This window comes from Dipodomys spectabilis, unplaced genomic scaffold (assembly GCF_019054845.1).
Source record: "Dipodomys spectabilis isolate Male_0828 unplaced genomic scaffold, ASM1905484v1 ptg000006l, whole genome shotgun sequence".
NCBI lineage: Eukaryota > Metazoa > Chordata > Mammalia > Rodentia > Heteromyidae > Dipodomys > Dipodomys spectabilis.
Genome location: NW_024870683.1, coordinates 8,582,050 through 8,596,011, shown reverse-complemented (window position 1 = coordinate 8,596,011; position 13,962 = coordinate 8,582,050). Strand labels below are relative to the sequence as shown.

The window sequence follows — 13,962 nt, the reverse complement described above, 5'->3', positions numbered from 1 at the left end:
TTTTTTGTTGAACCAGAGAATGTTCATTATGATATCCAGAGCCATGATCTAACTCAGCAATGTAAACATGGGCTCTGTGTAGGTGTTTGTGTGTGTGAGTGCATGCAGGTGTGTTGCCAATTGACCAGTTTCCTGATTTCCCTTGAGAGAGTCAGACTCTTGCTGATTTTTTTCTGCCCCAGCTGGCCTTGAACCCATGTGTGAACTACCTGCACCTGACTGGGTCTTCCTCCTTCAGTTGCTAAACCTGTGGCCAAGTATTAGGGATGCAAAGTTGGTATGCCCAGCTTGGAGTGGGGTGCAACCCTGTTTTTCAACAATTGGTTGATGTCCATGTGAGAATGAGAGGGTTAACCTTGCTGGGTGTTCTAATTTTCTAAGACAAGCTCACTAATTTTACCTATTAGCAACCATCTAATAATATAGATAAACTGTGCAGGTGTTGGAGGTAGGTTGGGGCTGACAGTTTGAATTCTATGTTTAATCCTAACTTTGGCAGTCAGTCTTCTGAGATGGTAAGTCACTTCTGTCTTTATACCAGTTGCAGGCCTGGGGACTTCCATGGGCTCTTCCAAGCTTGGTCCTAGATATTTGGATTTTTAGCCCAGCTGAGGTGGCAGTTTCATAACACATCATTGGTTTTGGTGTTTCCTCTGCCCTGGCTCTCTCCTTCCAAGAAACTATGATTTTCTTTCTCTTGTACAGTAGTTTTGTGAAGAATGGTGTGGTAGAGTGACGAGGAGATCCAGCTTTTTAAAGGAAGGGGAGTTATGTTAAAAATTGAATTTTAAATGCTTGTAATATAAACCCCTTGTAGTTTAACTCCACAATCCTAAATAAATTTTGAATCCAAATAGGCTTTCTGCTTCATAAAGGATCACTTCCTATGAATGTGATTCAAAGAAAAATACTTAGGCAGGGCCACCAGGAGTCTGTGCTGCTTTGTTGTGTGAACCTGGGCATGTCACTTGAGCACTTTGGGCTTTGGTTTCTGCATTGTATTTCATTGCTGAGCTCCTTTTTTTTGTTGAACTAGAGGATGTTCATTATGGTATCCAGAGCAATGCTCAAACTTAGCAGTGTAAGCATGGGCTCTGAGTATGTGTTTGTGTGTGTATGTGTGTGTTGCTAAGAATTAAACCCAGTGCCCTGAGCATGCTATTCAATTGCTCTACCACTTAAGTTTTTCAGTTTTGATTGCCAATTATTCCCAATAGTCTCTAGCAAAGGACTTGAATATGTTCGTGTGTGTGTGTGTGTGTGTGTGTGTGTGTGTGTGTGTGTGTGTGTGTGTGTGTGTTGGCACTGGAGCTTGTCCCTGAGCTTTTTCTGCTCAAGGTTAGCACTCTACAAATTAAACTATAGCTCCAATTCCAACTTTTTGCTGGTTAATTGGAGATCAGAGTCTCACAAACTTTCCTGCCTGAGCTCACTTTGAACCTTAATCCTCAGATCTCAGCCTCTTGACTAGGATTATATAAGTGAGCCACTGGCACCAGCCCTGAGTATGCTCTTATTGGATAAGACTTGAAGACAGTTTGTCATTGTTTTATTATTTAATTTTTAGAACTGCTGTAAGTCAATTACAGTCTTGTTCTTTCCCTGCTACCATTTCTTCTCACTGGAAAAAAATGCTCTTTGTTTTTAATCAGGGGCTGCTATAATCAGTTGGACACAACCATTCACTCTTAGAGGCAGCTTTGGAGGGTTCCTTGTATTAGTAGAATTCTCACAAAGCACCATTGCAGCCTTAAAATAGGGGAAGAAGGTGGCTATGTTCCTGACCCAAGATACTGTTTGATTTATTTATTTTGAGACAGAGTCTCATTTTTCCTCAGCATAGCCCAGGCTGGCTACAAACTTTCCACTATCCTGCTTCTACTTCTCAGGTGCTAGAATTACAGGCATGGGTAACTGCCATGTATTTTAAAGGCAAATATGAAATATCTGGATGTTTTAAAGTTGAAGCTTGTCATTCAGTTTTACAAAGATACCACTGAGAGTAACAATATACAATATTCACTGAGCATTTCCTATGAAACTACTTTTGACGAGTTAACTAATTCAATACTAACATTAATTCTATTAGGTAGGAATGATTCTTAGCCCCATTTTGCAGATGTAGAAAAGAAATAGAGAAGACCATGTAGCTGGCAGATTTCAGGGTTGGGGTTTAAATTCTAGTAGTTTGGTTCTGGAGCTTGTATAATCATGTATAATCATGTACAGCAGCTATGTGTTGAGGTACAATTGACAATGCTTTATTAGTGATTTGTAAATTTGTGTGTGTGTGTGTGTGTGTGTGTGTGTAGTTAGGGGCTTGAACTCTGGGCCTGAGCTCTTAAGCTCAAGGCAAGCACTCTGCCATTTGTGTCACAGTGCCACTTTTGGTTTTTGGGTGATTAATTGGAGGTAAGAGTCTCATGGTTTTCCTACCCAGGCTGGCTTTGAGTCACAATCCTCAAATCTTAGCCTCTTAAGTTGCTAAGATTACAGGCGTGAGCCACTGGCACCTGGCTATGAGATTTTTTTTTTTTTTTGGTTGTTGGTCACGGGACTTGAACTCTGGGCTTGGGCACTGTCCCTGTGCTCTTATTCTCAAGGTGAGTGCTCTACCGCTTGAGCTACAGCACCACTTCTGGTTTTCTAGTGGTTTATTGTAGATAAGAGTCTCACGGACTTTCCAGCCTGGGCTGGCTTTGAACTGCCATCCTCAGATCTCAGCCTCCTGGGTAGCTAGGAATACAGGTGTGAGCCACCAGCTACTGGCTTATGTGAATATTTTAAAAAGAAAATTAGGAGACTATAATTTGTTTTAAAAAAATCTTTGAATTAATTAATTTTTATTGGTGTACATTAAATTGTCCATAGTGAAGGGTTTCATTGTAACATGCTGTGTACAAGTTTTATTTTTAAAAAGTTAGGACTTTCTGTTGGGATTCAGTGGGAAATTGTTATGGCATATGTTATCATGTATTTAATATGTTTATACCTGTGTATTCATATATTTACTTACCTCATGGAATGTCCTTGGACATATGTACATAGAAAACATGGCATATATAAATATAGAAAAAAATCCTACACCAACTTAATTTCAGGTGTTTAAAAAGCTGGCCTCACTCCCAGGTCTTATTCCAATACACTCCTTTTTGCTCAGTTAGATAAGTGCTTTGAATGTTGGGGAAAACAAACAAACACACATTCTGAATATATTCAAGGCAGCACTTAAGCTGACTCATCAGAAAAGGGCAAAAGGCTGCACTCCAGGGGCTGGTACTCAGAGGACTCAGGGAGAACCCAGCAAGTCCCTTTCAGGATATCAGTAGAAAACACTCAAGGTCCTGGCTGCCTAGTGCCAAGCTGTAAGGTCAGTGGGGCAGAGCTGACTGTCCATAGGGTTAAGAGGAGGCAACTACTGTTTATGCCCTTCTGATTCATTTGCACAAGCTAGAGACCCAGTGCAGCCTTGAAATAAACTTCTAGAAATAAAGGTCTGTCCTGTGAAAAAGGATGTTTTTCCCCCCAAAGAGCAGGATAAAAACTGTGCACATGGCTTAATCCTGTCTTTGGTATAGAAAAAGAAAAAAACGGTATTTCTAAACATATTCAAGAATGTTGGCATGATAATATACAAAAATATGATCTTAGAAATCATTTTTGGCAGGGATTGAACTCAGAGCCTCCTGCTGGCTAGGCAAGTGCTCTATTGCTTAGTTCTACCTACAGTCCTTTGCTTTTAGTTTGTTTTCAGATGGGGTCTCAAGTTCATTTTTCCCAGGCTGGCCTCAAACTACAATTCTCCTATCTTCTTGTTCCCCAAAGCTAGGGATGTTCAGCCTCCTTACAGGCATATACAATGACATCCAGCCTAAATATAGTCTTTATACTTCTCTGTGTTGTCTAAATAGTCTACAGTGAGCACATATTATTTTCATAATGGAACAGAATTTCAAACAAATGCTCTTTGGGAAGATAATCTTTTAAGGCTGGCATTGAGCTTTTCCAAACATCTTAAAACTCACCTTCTTCCAAGTTCCAGGGAAGGAACTTCCTTGTAGATCCCAGAGGGGCTTTGTTCTGATCTGTTCTCAAAGATGTGCTGGATTGTGGTCTCCTGAGGGCTACAGATGTTGTTCCAACCGAAAGTTTACAGTAGAGACTCCCTAGAGTCTACGTTTACACAAGGCATCAGAGCTTCTGATGCCGAAGGGAATATGCTACTTTTATATCTTTTATATGTCGAGCTTTTCTGTAAAATTTTTATATTTATTTGAAAAATTAATTATTTAAAATGAGTAAAGGATGATCTGTGATGAAAGTGAACTATACAACTCATGGGTGGAGCCGGGCGCTGGTGGCTCACGCCTGTAATCCTAGCTACTCAGGAGGCTGAGATCTGAGGAACGTGGTTCAAAGCCAGCCTGGGCAGGAGAGACCGTGAGACTCCTATCTCCAATAAACCGGAAGTGGCGCTGTAGCTCAAGTGGTAGAGCGCTTACCTTGAGCTGAAGAGCTGAGGGACAGCGCCCAGTCCCAGAGTTCAAACCCCACAGCCTATCAAAAAACAAAACAAAACAAAAAAAACAAAAAAAAACCAACTCATGGGTGGAGATGGGAGGGAGGGACTGGGAAGGAGTGAGGGAAGGAAAGACACTGTACAAAAGGAAATGTACTCATTACCTGACTCATGTAATTATAATCCTTCTGTGCATCACTTTTATCATAACAATAAAGTTAATAATAAAAAAAGAGTGATCTGTTCTTGCTCCTTCATTGTATTGGGACCCATAATGGAATGGACTTGCTCAAAATCAAGTTCATTCATATTGGAGTAAGGTCGAGGGAAAGATACTCCAGGATGGCCCTGGATCCAAGCTGTTATGGATCCTTTCCAAGTGGTTTTGTATGAGGTGGGCTTCCTATAAGCGAAGCCAAGCCAAGTGCTGCCTCTTAGCAGCTCTTTAGCACTGCTTAGTTTAGGAGCAAAGAATATATTAAAGCCCTTGGTAACTTTATAAGTGGTAGGGGCATTTGTCTTGTTCATGTCTCTCTAGGGCAGAAAAATAGCATGTAAGAGCTGCCAAGGCACAGTTCCTTCATCCTATAGTTGAGAGGCTGAGCTCTAGGGGAGGAGAGAAACTCCCTCAAGTTACCCATTTAGTTCTTTATAGAGCAGGAACTATATTTCAATGGAGATGCTAGTGTATACATTAGCACATCATTCCTTTTCTTCAGAAGAGGTACTGGGGGTCCAGAGAGGGATACAAGTGACCCAGAAACATTCAGAAAGATAATTCCTTTGACCTCCTAATTCCCATAATCCCTTTCACCTCCCCATCACCTCAGCCCTATGCTCTAGCTTGGGTATGGGTTTTGTGATCATCTCTGTATAGCTGGTTGAAGTCTCTTTCCTTCCTGATGGTAAATAGACATTTGTTGTTTTCCCAATTGCTCACAGGATCATCCGGACAAAAGTACAGCAGCCCCCCAACCAGCCGGTCCCAGCTTCCAGTCACAGCATAGGTAAGAAGAACTTAAATTTTTTTTTTGAAAATCTAATGGGCTCCAAATATTCTAAAGAGAACTTTTAATCATTCTTATGGACAGATAATTCTGCATAAAACACTTCGGCACACGTACTAATGCGCCTTCTTTGTCATTCTCCAAGGGCTGAACCTGGTAAATGAATTTTATAAATACTGCTAAAAGGTTTTGAATTTTACTGATTATTATGATAAATAGCTTTCACCATGAGACAGAAAATTGAAATCTAAGCCAAAAAAATCCACTAATGGGGGTCTATAGAATGTCAGATAATTAAAGTAATAAATCAAGAAAGGGATACTTATTCATAACATTTTCTGCATCATTAGTCAGTAAGTAGTTTTGAATGTGTTTTTTTCTTCTATCAACCAGCCCTTCTACAATTCTTTGTGCACTTGCAATCTTGAGTGAAGATGTGACAAACTTCCCAAACTTTCTTTCTCTATTTTTCTTGCTTCCATCTCATGTGCTCTGAACTGTCTAGGCTTACCAGAGGGGTTTCTGCCACTCACAGATGAAGTCTGAGAGTGACCCTGACATCCTGGTTTGTTTTTTTTTTTAACCACACAAGGGTTCAGACTTTTCCCTTATCTCCTCTTTAAAGATGAGTTGAAATGTGCCTAAGGCAGATCATTTCTCCACTTGGAATGAAGAAAACACCTGTGGCTAGGGAAGGGTTAGTTAGTCTACTGTAAGAAAGTGGGAGTCATTCAGCAAACCTCTGACAGTTCTAGCTGCCAGGGGTACCTGTGAATTCTGCATAATCACATCTCTATTCCTTCATCACTGATACTCTTCTTTGATTGAAAACTTGAACTTCCTATGGATGGGAAACTGGCAGAGCCCTCACTTAGAGTCTCAGTTCTGTCATTGACCCACCCAGTGAGTGAACTGTAAAAGTTCCTTACTTCTCTAGCCTCTGTTTCCTCATTGATGGATGGAGGGACACAAATCAGGTGTGCTTTGAGATTTCTGAGTCCCCAAGTTTGCCTGTCTGGGAAAGGTAAGACAGCTTCTCTTTGCTATGGGGAAGTTCTTCATTTACTAATGCATTCAGAAACAATTTGCTAAGGCCCTGCCATGCAGACTATGGTGCTGAGGACAAATGGTGCAAATAAGGTGGGATAAAATCCTTTTTCTCTAAGGGAATGCAATAAAGAGAAGTTAGAAAAATACTGAGATGAAGCCCAAAAAGAAGATAAAGGGTACTGGGAGATCAGAGTAGAGAGAATGGTCCCTCTGATGGGCTGGCCAGAAAGGGCTGGGGGATGTTTGCTGCTGAGATTTCACTCATGGCTGTTTCAGATCACAAACTATGAAAATCTAACTAGCAGTGCCTGATAATATTCTTTCAACAGCTCTAGAGGAATAATTCCACTGTAGGACAGCAAAATGGTTTGTTTTGTCCCAGAAATTTTTATTAAAAGTGTATCTCACAGGTATATAACAGATTCTAGTTTACAAACTTATTGAACAGTGAGGAAATTAAAACTTGTAGACTAAATAACTAGCCCAAGGTCATGATGCCCAGAAGTGATGAAGCCAGAACTGGAGCCTGGATCTTTCTGAGTCTAGGTCAATCACAAAATATCTACTTAAGCATCAACAGCTTTGCCAGTGACATGATGGGAGCCTGGTTTATGTGTGGTTGTTGTTTAAAGTACCAAGTGATCTTTTTTTTTGTACCTTAATACACAGAAAATACCAGGCAATTTGCATAAATCTATTTTGAGGAGATTTTTTTTTTTGATGAAGGAAAAGAGAAGTTAACGATTTTTTTTTTACTTCTGGGTCTCTTAAGGATGATCTAAAGTCAAATTCAAATCTAAAAAGAAAGGAATTGTGTACTCTAGGCCTGTAGAAAGGTTCTCCTGGATCCAGTCCAAGGAAAGTAACAAACAACTTCTCATACTGTCATTGTCAACATTTAAGACATTTCTTACACTTCAGAGTCAAAAGTGCAGCCTTCAGCTAGATAAAGCAAGGAGATGTACCTGAAATCAACCTGTAGGTTTTAACCAAGAACTCCCACAGCCCAGAAATGGAAATCCAGCTATATAGCTAGAGAGGGCTCTTGTGAGGACTATCTCCCTTGGCTTCCAGGCTAAAAGTTAATGTGAAACTTACATAAAATCTCCCTTTCCCCATTTCCTGTCCTTTGGACTGGACCTGGCCTCTGTCACAACAAATCATCTACTTCAGGGCAGGGGAAATATGGTCTTTAGGTGAGTAGACTTGAGGCTGAGTATAGCTTATCAACTAGGTTTCTATGACTCTTTTCACTTTGTGGAGCCTCAGTTTCCACACATGGTAAAAAGATAATATAGCGCTCTGGGCTGTTGAAACAATCAAGCAAAAACACAGTATTAAAGTGAAGCGTATTATTGTTCTTCATTATTTTATTTTTGTTGGTCATGGGTCTTGAACTCTGGGCCTAGGCGCTGTCTCTCAGCTCTTCAGCTCAAGGGTAGCACTCTACCACTTCAGCCACAGTGCCACTTCCAGTTTCTGGTGGTTTATTGGAGATAAGAGTCTCATGGACTTTCTTGCTCGAGCTGGCTTTGAACCATGATCCTCAGATCTCAGCCTCCTGAGTAGCTAGGACTGCAGGTGTGAGCCACCAGTGTCTGGCTGTTCTTCATTATTTTAGTGAGGAGAAAGTTATAGGAGAAAGTTATAGAAAGTTATATTTATAAGACAGTCTCTTGTGTCCAATCACCATTCTGCCTCCTATTAGCTATATGACTTTGGGCAAGTCCTTTAACTTCTCTGAGACTTTGTTCTTTTTCCAATGTGGTAATTACATTTCCCAGTTTACAAGATTGTTTTCTGAATTAAATGAGATCATGCCTGCATGTCTGCTATAAAGAGAGTTCTGAGAAAACGTTAATCAATATTATCATAATTAATATTAAAAATAAATTCCAAGTAAAATGGAAAGAGACAGCAAGGAATGAAAAGAAAGGGAAGCCTGCTGTTTGTCTGAGTGTGGGAGAGGGAGAGTATTTATGTCTGCATGATTTGTATATGAGCTAGGTGTGAACATGAAGAGTGTGTTAGGCACAGTAGTGTATATCTGTAGTCCCAGCCACTCAGTCGAAAGCAGGAGGATCAGGTTGAGGAGGCAGCTCTGGGTAAAATCTTGAAACCCTAACTGAAAAATAAACTAGAACATAGCAAGTTAGGATATGGATGAAGTGGTAGAGCATTTGCCTAGTAAATATGAAGTCCTGAGTTCAAAATCCCAGTACCACCAAACCAAACCAAACAAAACCTAAATCTCTGTCTCTGTCTCTCTCTCAGTGTGGGTACTGGGGCTTGAACTCAGGATCTAGGCTCTGTCTTTTAGGGTTTTTTTTTTTGCTCAAAGCTGGTTGTCTTTTTCTTTTCTTTTTCTTTTTTCTTTTTGGGTTTGGTCGTGGTGCCTGAACTCTGGGCCTGGGCGCTGTCTCTCAGCTTTCAGCTCAAGGCTAGTGCTCTATCACTTGAGCCACAGCGCCACTTCCGGCTTTTTTTTCTTTTTGCTTATGTGGTGCTGGAGAATCGAACCCAGTGCCTCATGCATGCAAGGCAAGCGCTCTACCACTGAGCCACCTTCCCAGCCCCTCAAAGCTGGTTTTCTACCACTTGAGCTGCAGCTTCACTTCCAACTTTTTCCTACTTAATTTGCTAGTTAGGATGATAGATATGAACTACCGGTGGCTGGTTATCTAGGCTTCTTTCTAACACTGGCTGACGGTAGGACCCCACTGCCTTATTTCTCTTCTCCATCCTTCAGTTTCCTACATCTTTGCACTGGCTTGACATGAGCAAGTTTTCTTTCTACTCTGTGCCTGTGTTCCTGTCTGCTGATCAGGGCACCTGTTCTCAGGCTGGCCCTCTATCTCTTACCGTAGTTATGCCAAGCCCAGTGTATAGTAAGGCCTTTGTGACCAGCCAGCACTGAAGCCCTCTGCCTTTCAGCTTTCTGGTGGCCCTGACTGCCCCTTTTCCCTCTGCACAGTGTCTACAGGCTCTGTGACGCAGGTGTCATCGGTGAGCACGGACTCGGCTGGCTCGTCATACTCCATCAGCGGCATCCTTGGTATCACATCCCCCAGCGCCGACACCAACAAGCGCAAGAGAGATGAAGGTAAGAGATGGCCATTCAGCCCTGTCAGGGATGGATCTGATGGGATCAGTGTGGGGTGCTCACTGAGGGTAGAAGCAGAAGTGCCCACTTGTCACCACCCCCCCCCCCCCACCATCTGAAGAGACTGGTGTTTTCATGGCCCTGTCTTTTTCCTCTAGGACCATGAGTATGGACAGGCACCTTGTCGGAGCTAGTTCTTTGCTGGTGTCTTCCCATCTGCATTCTCTAAGTGCAGAAAGCAGGCCTGGTAGAACCCCTGAGCTTTGTGTAGATTTGATGCCTGAAGGACCTTGTATGTGGAGAGTTTGAGCCCAACACCCATATCCCATTTTTGGAGAGCCTTAGAAGAGAGGAAGTGACTGGGTAAAGCAGCTACTGCCATGCCTTGTGATGTGAGGGCACAGGTAGAGTGGGCAGATGCAGGTTCACTGAGGGGCTGGGCATTCTTGGCTTCTAGCCCACTGATAGTGGTGTTGGAGGAAAGTATTAGCCCTCTCATCTTTATCCTGGGGCCTGGAGGGAAGCTGTGCATCGTTTTTCTGGGAATTCTAAAGATGCCAGTCTTTCTGGTTGGCTTATCTCAAGCCCTCAGTGTGCTGTCCACTGCCTGGGCCTCTGGAGTGTACCATCTCTGTGCTGGATGCGGTGCCACTATCCCTGCTGGATGGACTGCCAGAACTGACTGACATTAATCAGTTTTAGCTGAGAGGTGACCCCCTGGGAATCTGCAAAACCTTAGTAAAGAAAAAAAAATCAGGCTATGATCTAAGGCCTGAGAGCAGTGTGACAGAAATCTTGATTCAATTATCCTGTTTCTCAGTGTAGTTCCTTCTCAGCTCTGGTAAGGGTTGTGAGCGCATGTCTGACTACTTAAGATCTGAAACTAGAAAATGGAGTCAACCCTGACAAGTGGATTGGCCTCTGGGCTGCATGTTCCAGGCCACGCAAAAGACAGGTCTGTGGCCTCTGGCTGCAGCTGTGAAGTATGTAGAATGATTCATGGCTTTTGCAACCTACTTCCTCTCTTCCCCCTGCTCCCGACTCCTGAACAGATGTCAGAAGTCTTTAACTCAGTGGGTTGCTGTGTTGGCTTGTGGTGGGAGGCAGCAGGCCTGCCATCTCTGTTGGTTTATGGGGTTGATGGTGCTATCCTTTCTCCCATTGTCACCTGGCCTCAAAGCAGATGTTCCAAGATGGGGCTGGTTACATTTTATTTGAATGGAGAGAAGGATAGTATGAGGCTGGAGATTTTTAGAGGGAAGAAAAAAAAATCTAGTTTTATGTTTATTAACATAAAACAGGTTCTGATTTGAAGGGACTGTTTTATAGTGTTGGGGTACTTAATGTGTTGTCTGTGATCAGCAATGGCCATCAGGCCTCCTAAACTGCTATAAAAGGTATAAAAGGCTGAAAAGGCTGAGCACTGTGGATCAGGCCTGTAATCTCAGCTACTCGGGAGGTACAGATCTGGATGATTATGGTTAGAGGCCAATTCTGGCAAAATGCTGGTGACAATTCCATCTCAACCAATAAAGCTGTACATAGTGGAGTATGCCTGTATCCAAACTAGGCAGGTTTCATAAGTAGAAGGATTGCTGTCCAAGCTGGCCCAGGGAAAAACATGAGGATCTATTTTTAAGAACTAAAGCTAGGGGCTGGGAATGTGGCTTAGTGGTAGAGTGCTTGCCTAGCATGCACGAAGCCCTGGGTTTGATTCCTCAGTACCACTTAAACAGAAAAAAAAGAAAGCACTAAAGCTAAAAGGGCTGGAAGTATGCTCTAGTGGTAGAGTGCTTTCCTAAAATCATAATACCTTAATTTCAAACCCTAACACTGTTCCCAAAAAAAAGTGTAGGGTGGTCAAAACATGGATAACGTTAGTCTTCACTACTTGGTGCTCGTTAACTCATTCCCTGAGGACTGTGATGGTTTGAGGTACTGGTTTTTAAGAAGTACAACAACTTTGGACTGTATTTAGGTGAGTAGAACTGGGTAGAGAAGGATCTGTACACAGAACAAGGGAAGTATCTCAAGGCATAGGAATGTTTTGACACAAAGAAGAGCTGAACAAGGATCATTGTCTCCAATAATCCCTGGATTATTTTCAACTTTTTTAATGTTGTACTTTGGGAGGTCATGAGTACCCCATCTCTCAAAGTATGCAAACAGGCTAAGTGACACTTGCTGGGCTGCTATACATGACTATCAAGAGTCAGGGGTTGGAGATGTGACTTAAGTGGTAGAGTGCTTTTTCAAGGCCCTGAGTTCAATCCCTAATACTGCCCCCCCCCCCAAAAAAAAGAAATTAGATTGGATGGTTTTTGTAATCCTTCCAGTTCTGAACCTAACTGCCCTAGAGCCCTAATCCCCAGGAAGACTTGAGAAGAAGTCCAGTGTGTGTTCTGTGGACGAAGGGGGAATGGTCTTAAAGCTCAAGCTGCTGGGATTGAGAACAATTGTCAGCAACTAGAACCTCTTCCTCATTCCTTCCATGCCTTGTGGAGTGGTTGGGCAGAGCAGTGGGCAGAAATGCTCTGGCTTCTATCTGGTGGAAGTACTGAACTGTGTCCCCTGATGTCCTTCCCTATCTTCCTTTCATTGGCTCCCATCTTGCATTGGCTCCCCTTAGACTCTCTGGTGCAGAGATATCTCTATTTTATTAGGGAGGTAAACCAGCTCCTACTCCCCCCAGGGTGTCCCATGACATTGACAAAGCTACAGAGCTGGTGTGGACTGGGAAGCTCGGAGAAACTGGAGAACTCTGAAACTCCATTTCCCACTATTGTCCAGTTGCCCATCATCCTTCAGCCCTTCCAGAAAAGGCCCTTTGGGAAGCTGAGAAGAGCCCAGGGTCATTGTGGGGAAATTTCAAGCAGAAGGGCATGTATAGGAGGCTGGATATTTCTGAGAGTGTAGTGAAGTAAGATCTACAGATCAATGTTTGAGAAGAACACAGGAGAAGATCAGATGCACCAGGAGGTGGCCCAGGGAAGCTGTACAACATGGATGTATGAGGGTATTGGCTTCCAGGATGGCGCCATTTTTCTTAGGGGCCTTCAGCAGCATGCGAGAAAAGTCATGGGGTAAGACAGACATTAGAGAGCCAAAAGGAAGACAGGTAAGAGTTTCACCCCATGTCTCAGACAAGGCAATTGAGGCTCTACAGGGTGGACTCTGCCTCTTGGATTTGGTTTTGCCCTGGGGCATTTGTTGGGGCTATTCTAATGCTTAATTGTCAGGGCAGGGATCCACACTGATAGCAACTAGGAGGTGGGCTGATGATCAAGATTGCAAATCCCAAGTTCTTCCAATGGGCAGTATGTGAGGTAACTACTGGAGTAGGGAGAACAGGGCAGGAAAAGGCCAGTTTTGACCAAAGGGATCTAGGAAGATTTCTCATAAGAGATAGCATTGGAGGGTTAAGTAGAAGGAGGAAAGAGAATTACAATCAAACAGGGAGAAGGGCAGCAAGAGATGCCAAGCATTGACGGTGGCTCTTGAACTTGTAGTCTGGAAACAGTGGGGAGATTTTTTTTTGTCATTTTTTTTTCCCAGCTGGTCCTGGGGCTTGAACTCAGGACCTGGGCACTGTTTCCAAGCTATTTTGGTCAAAGCTAGCACTCTACCTCTTGAGCCACATCCTTACTTCCAGCTTTTTGGTGATCAATTGGAGATAAAAGTCTCATGGACTTTGCTACCCAAGTTGGCTTTGAACCTTGATCCTCAGATATCAGCCTTCTGAGTAACCATGGTTATAGGCACAAACTTAACTTGGGGGAGTGGTTTTGAGGGTTTTAGAAACTTAAGAAATATATTGTGTTGAATGTTTCAGGTGTCAAGGTAGACATGAAAGTGATCAGTCTATGCAACTGAAATGCAATGCAAACTGTATGCAACTTAAATTTCCCTAGAAACAATATTAAAACTTTTTTAAAAAGAAGTCGGTCACTTAGAGACTGAGGCTGGAGTTCAAGACTAGACTAGACTATATAATGAGACCCAAACCCAAACCAAACTAAAACCAAAACCAATCAAACAGTAAAAACAAAAACAAAACCTATTAATTTTAATAATGTATTTTCTTTAGCCCAAGTATGATCATTTCAACATGTAACCAATATGGTGAACTACATCTTTGAAATATGGTGTGATTTTATACTTCTAACATGTCTAAAATTGGATGCCAAACATTTGAAAGCTAAAGTTGAATGTAGTCAGTGTGATCAAAACACTGCTATTTTAAAGTTTATATTAATTAACATCTAAATAAAAAATTTAGTTCT

General features: G+C 42.3%; 1 protein-coding gene across 7 annotated transcripts in view; it reads left to right on the top strand.

The window, feature by feature from the left end:
- Pax5 (paired box 5) overlaps positions 1-13,962 on the top strand; it is a 174,595-nt gene that overhangs the window by 22,564 nt on the left and 138,069 nt on the right. For all 7 annotated transcript variants that reach the window (XM_042696458.1, XM_042696430.1, XM_042696450.1 and 4 more), the window contains 2 exons: positions 5,462-5,526; positions 9,551-9,679. In XM_042696458.1, the coding sequence (XP_042552392.1) occupies positions 5,462-5,526; positions 9,551-9,679 (194 nt within the window). The remainder of the gene's footprint in view (positions 1-5,461; positions 5,527-9,550; positions 9,680-13,962) is intronic.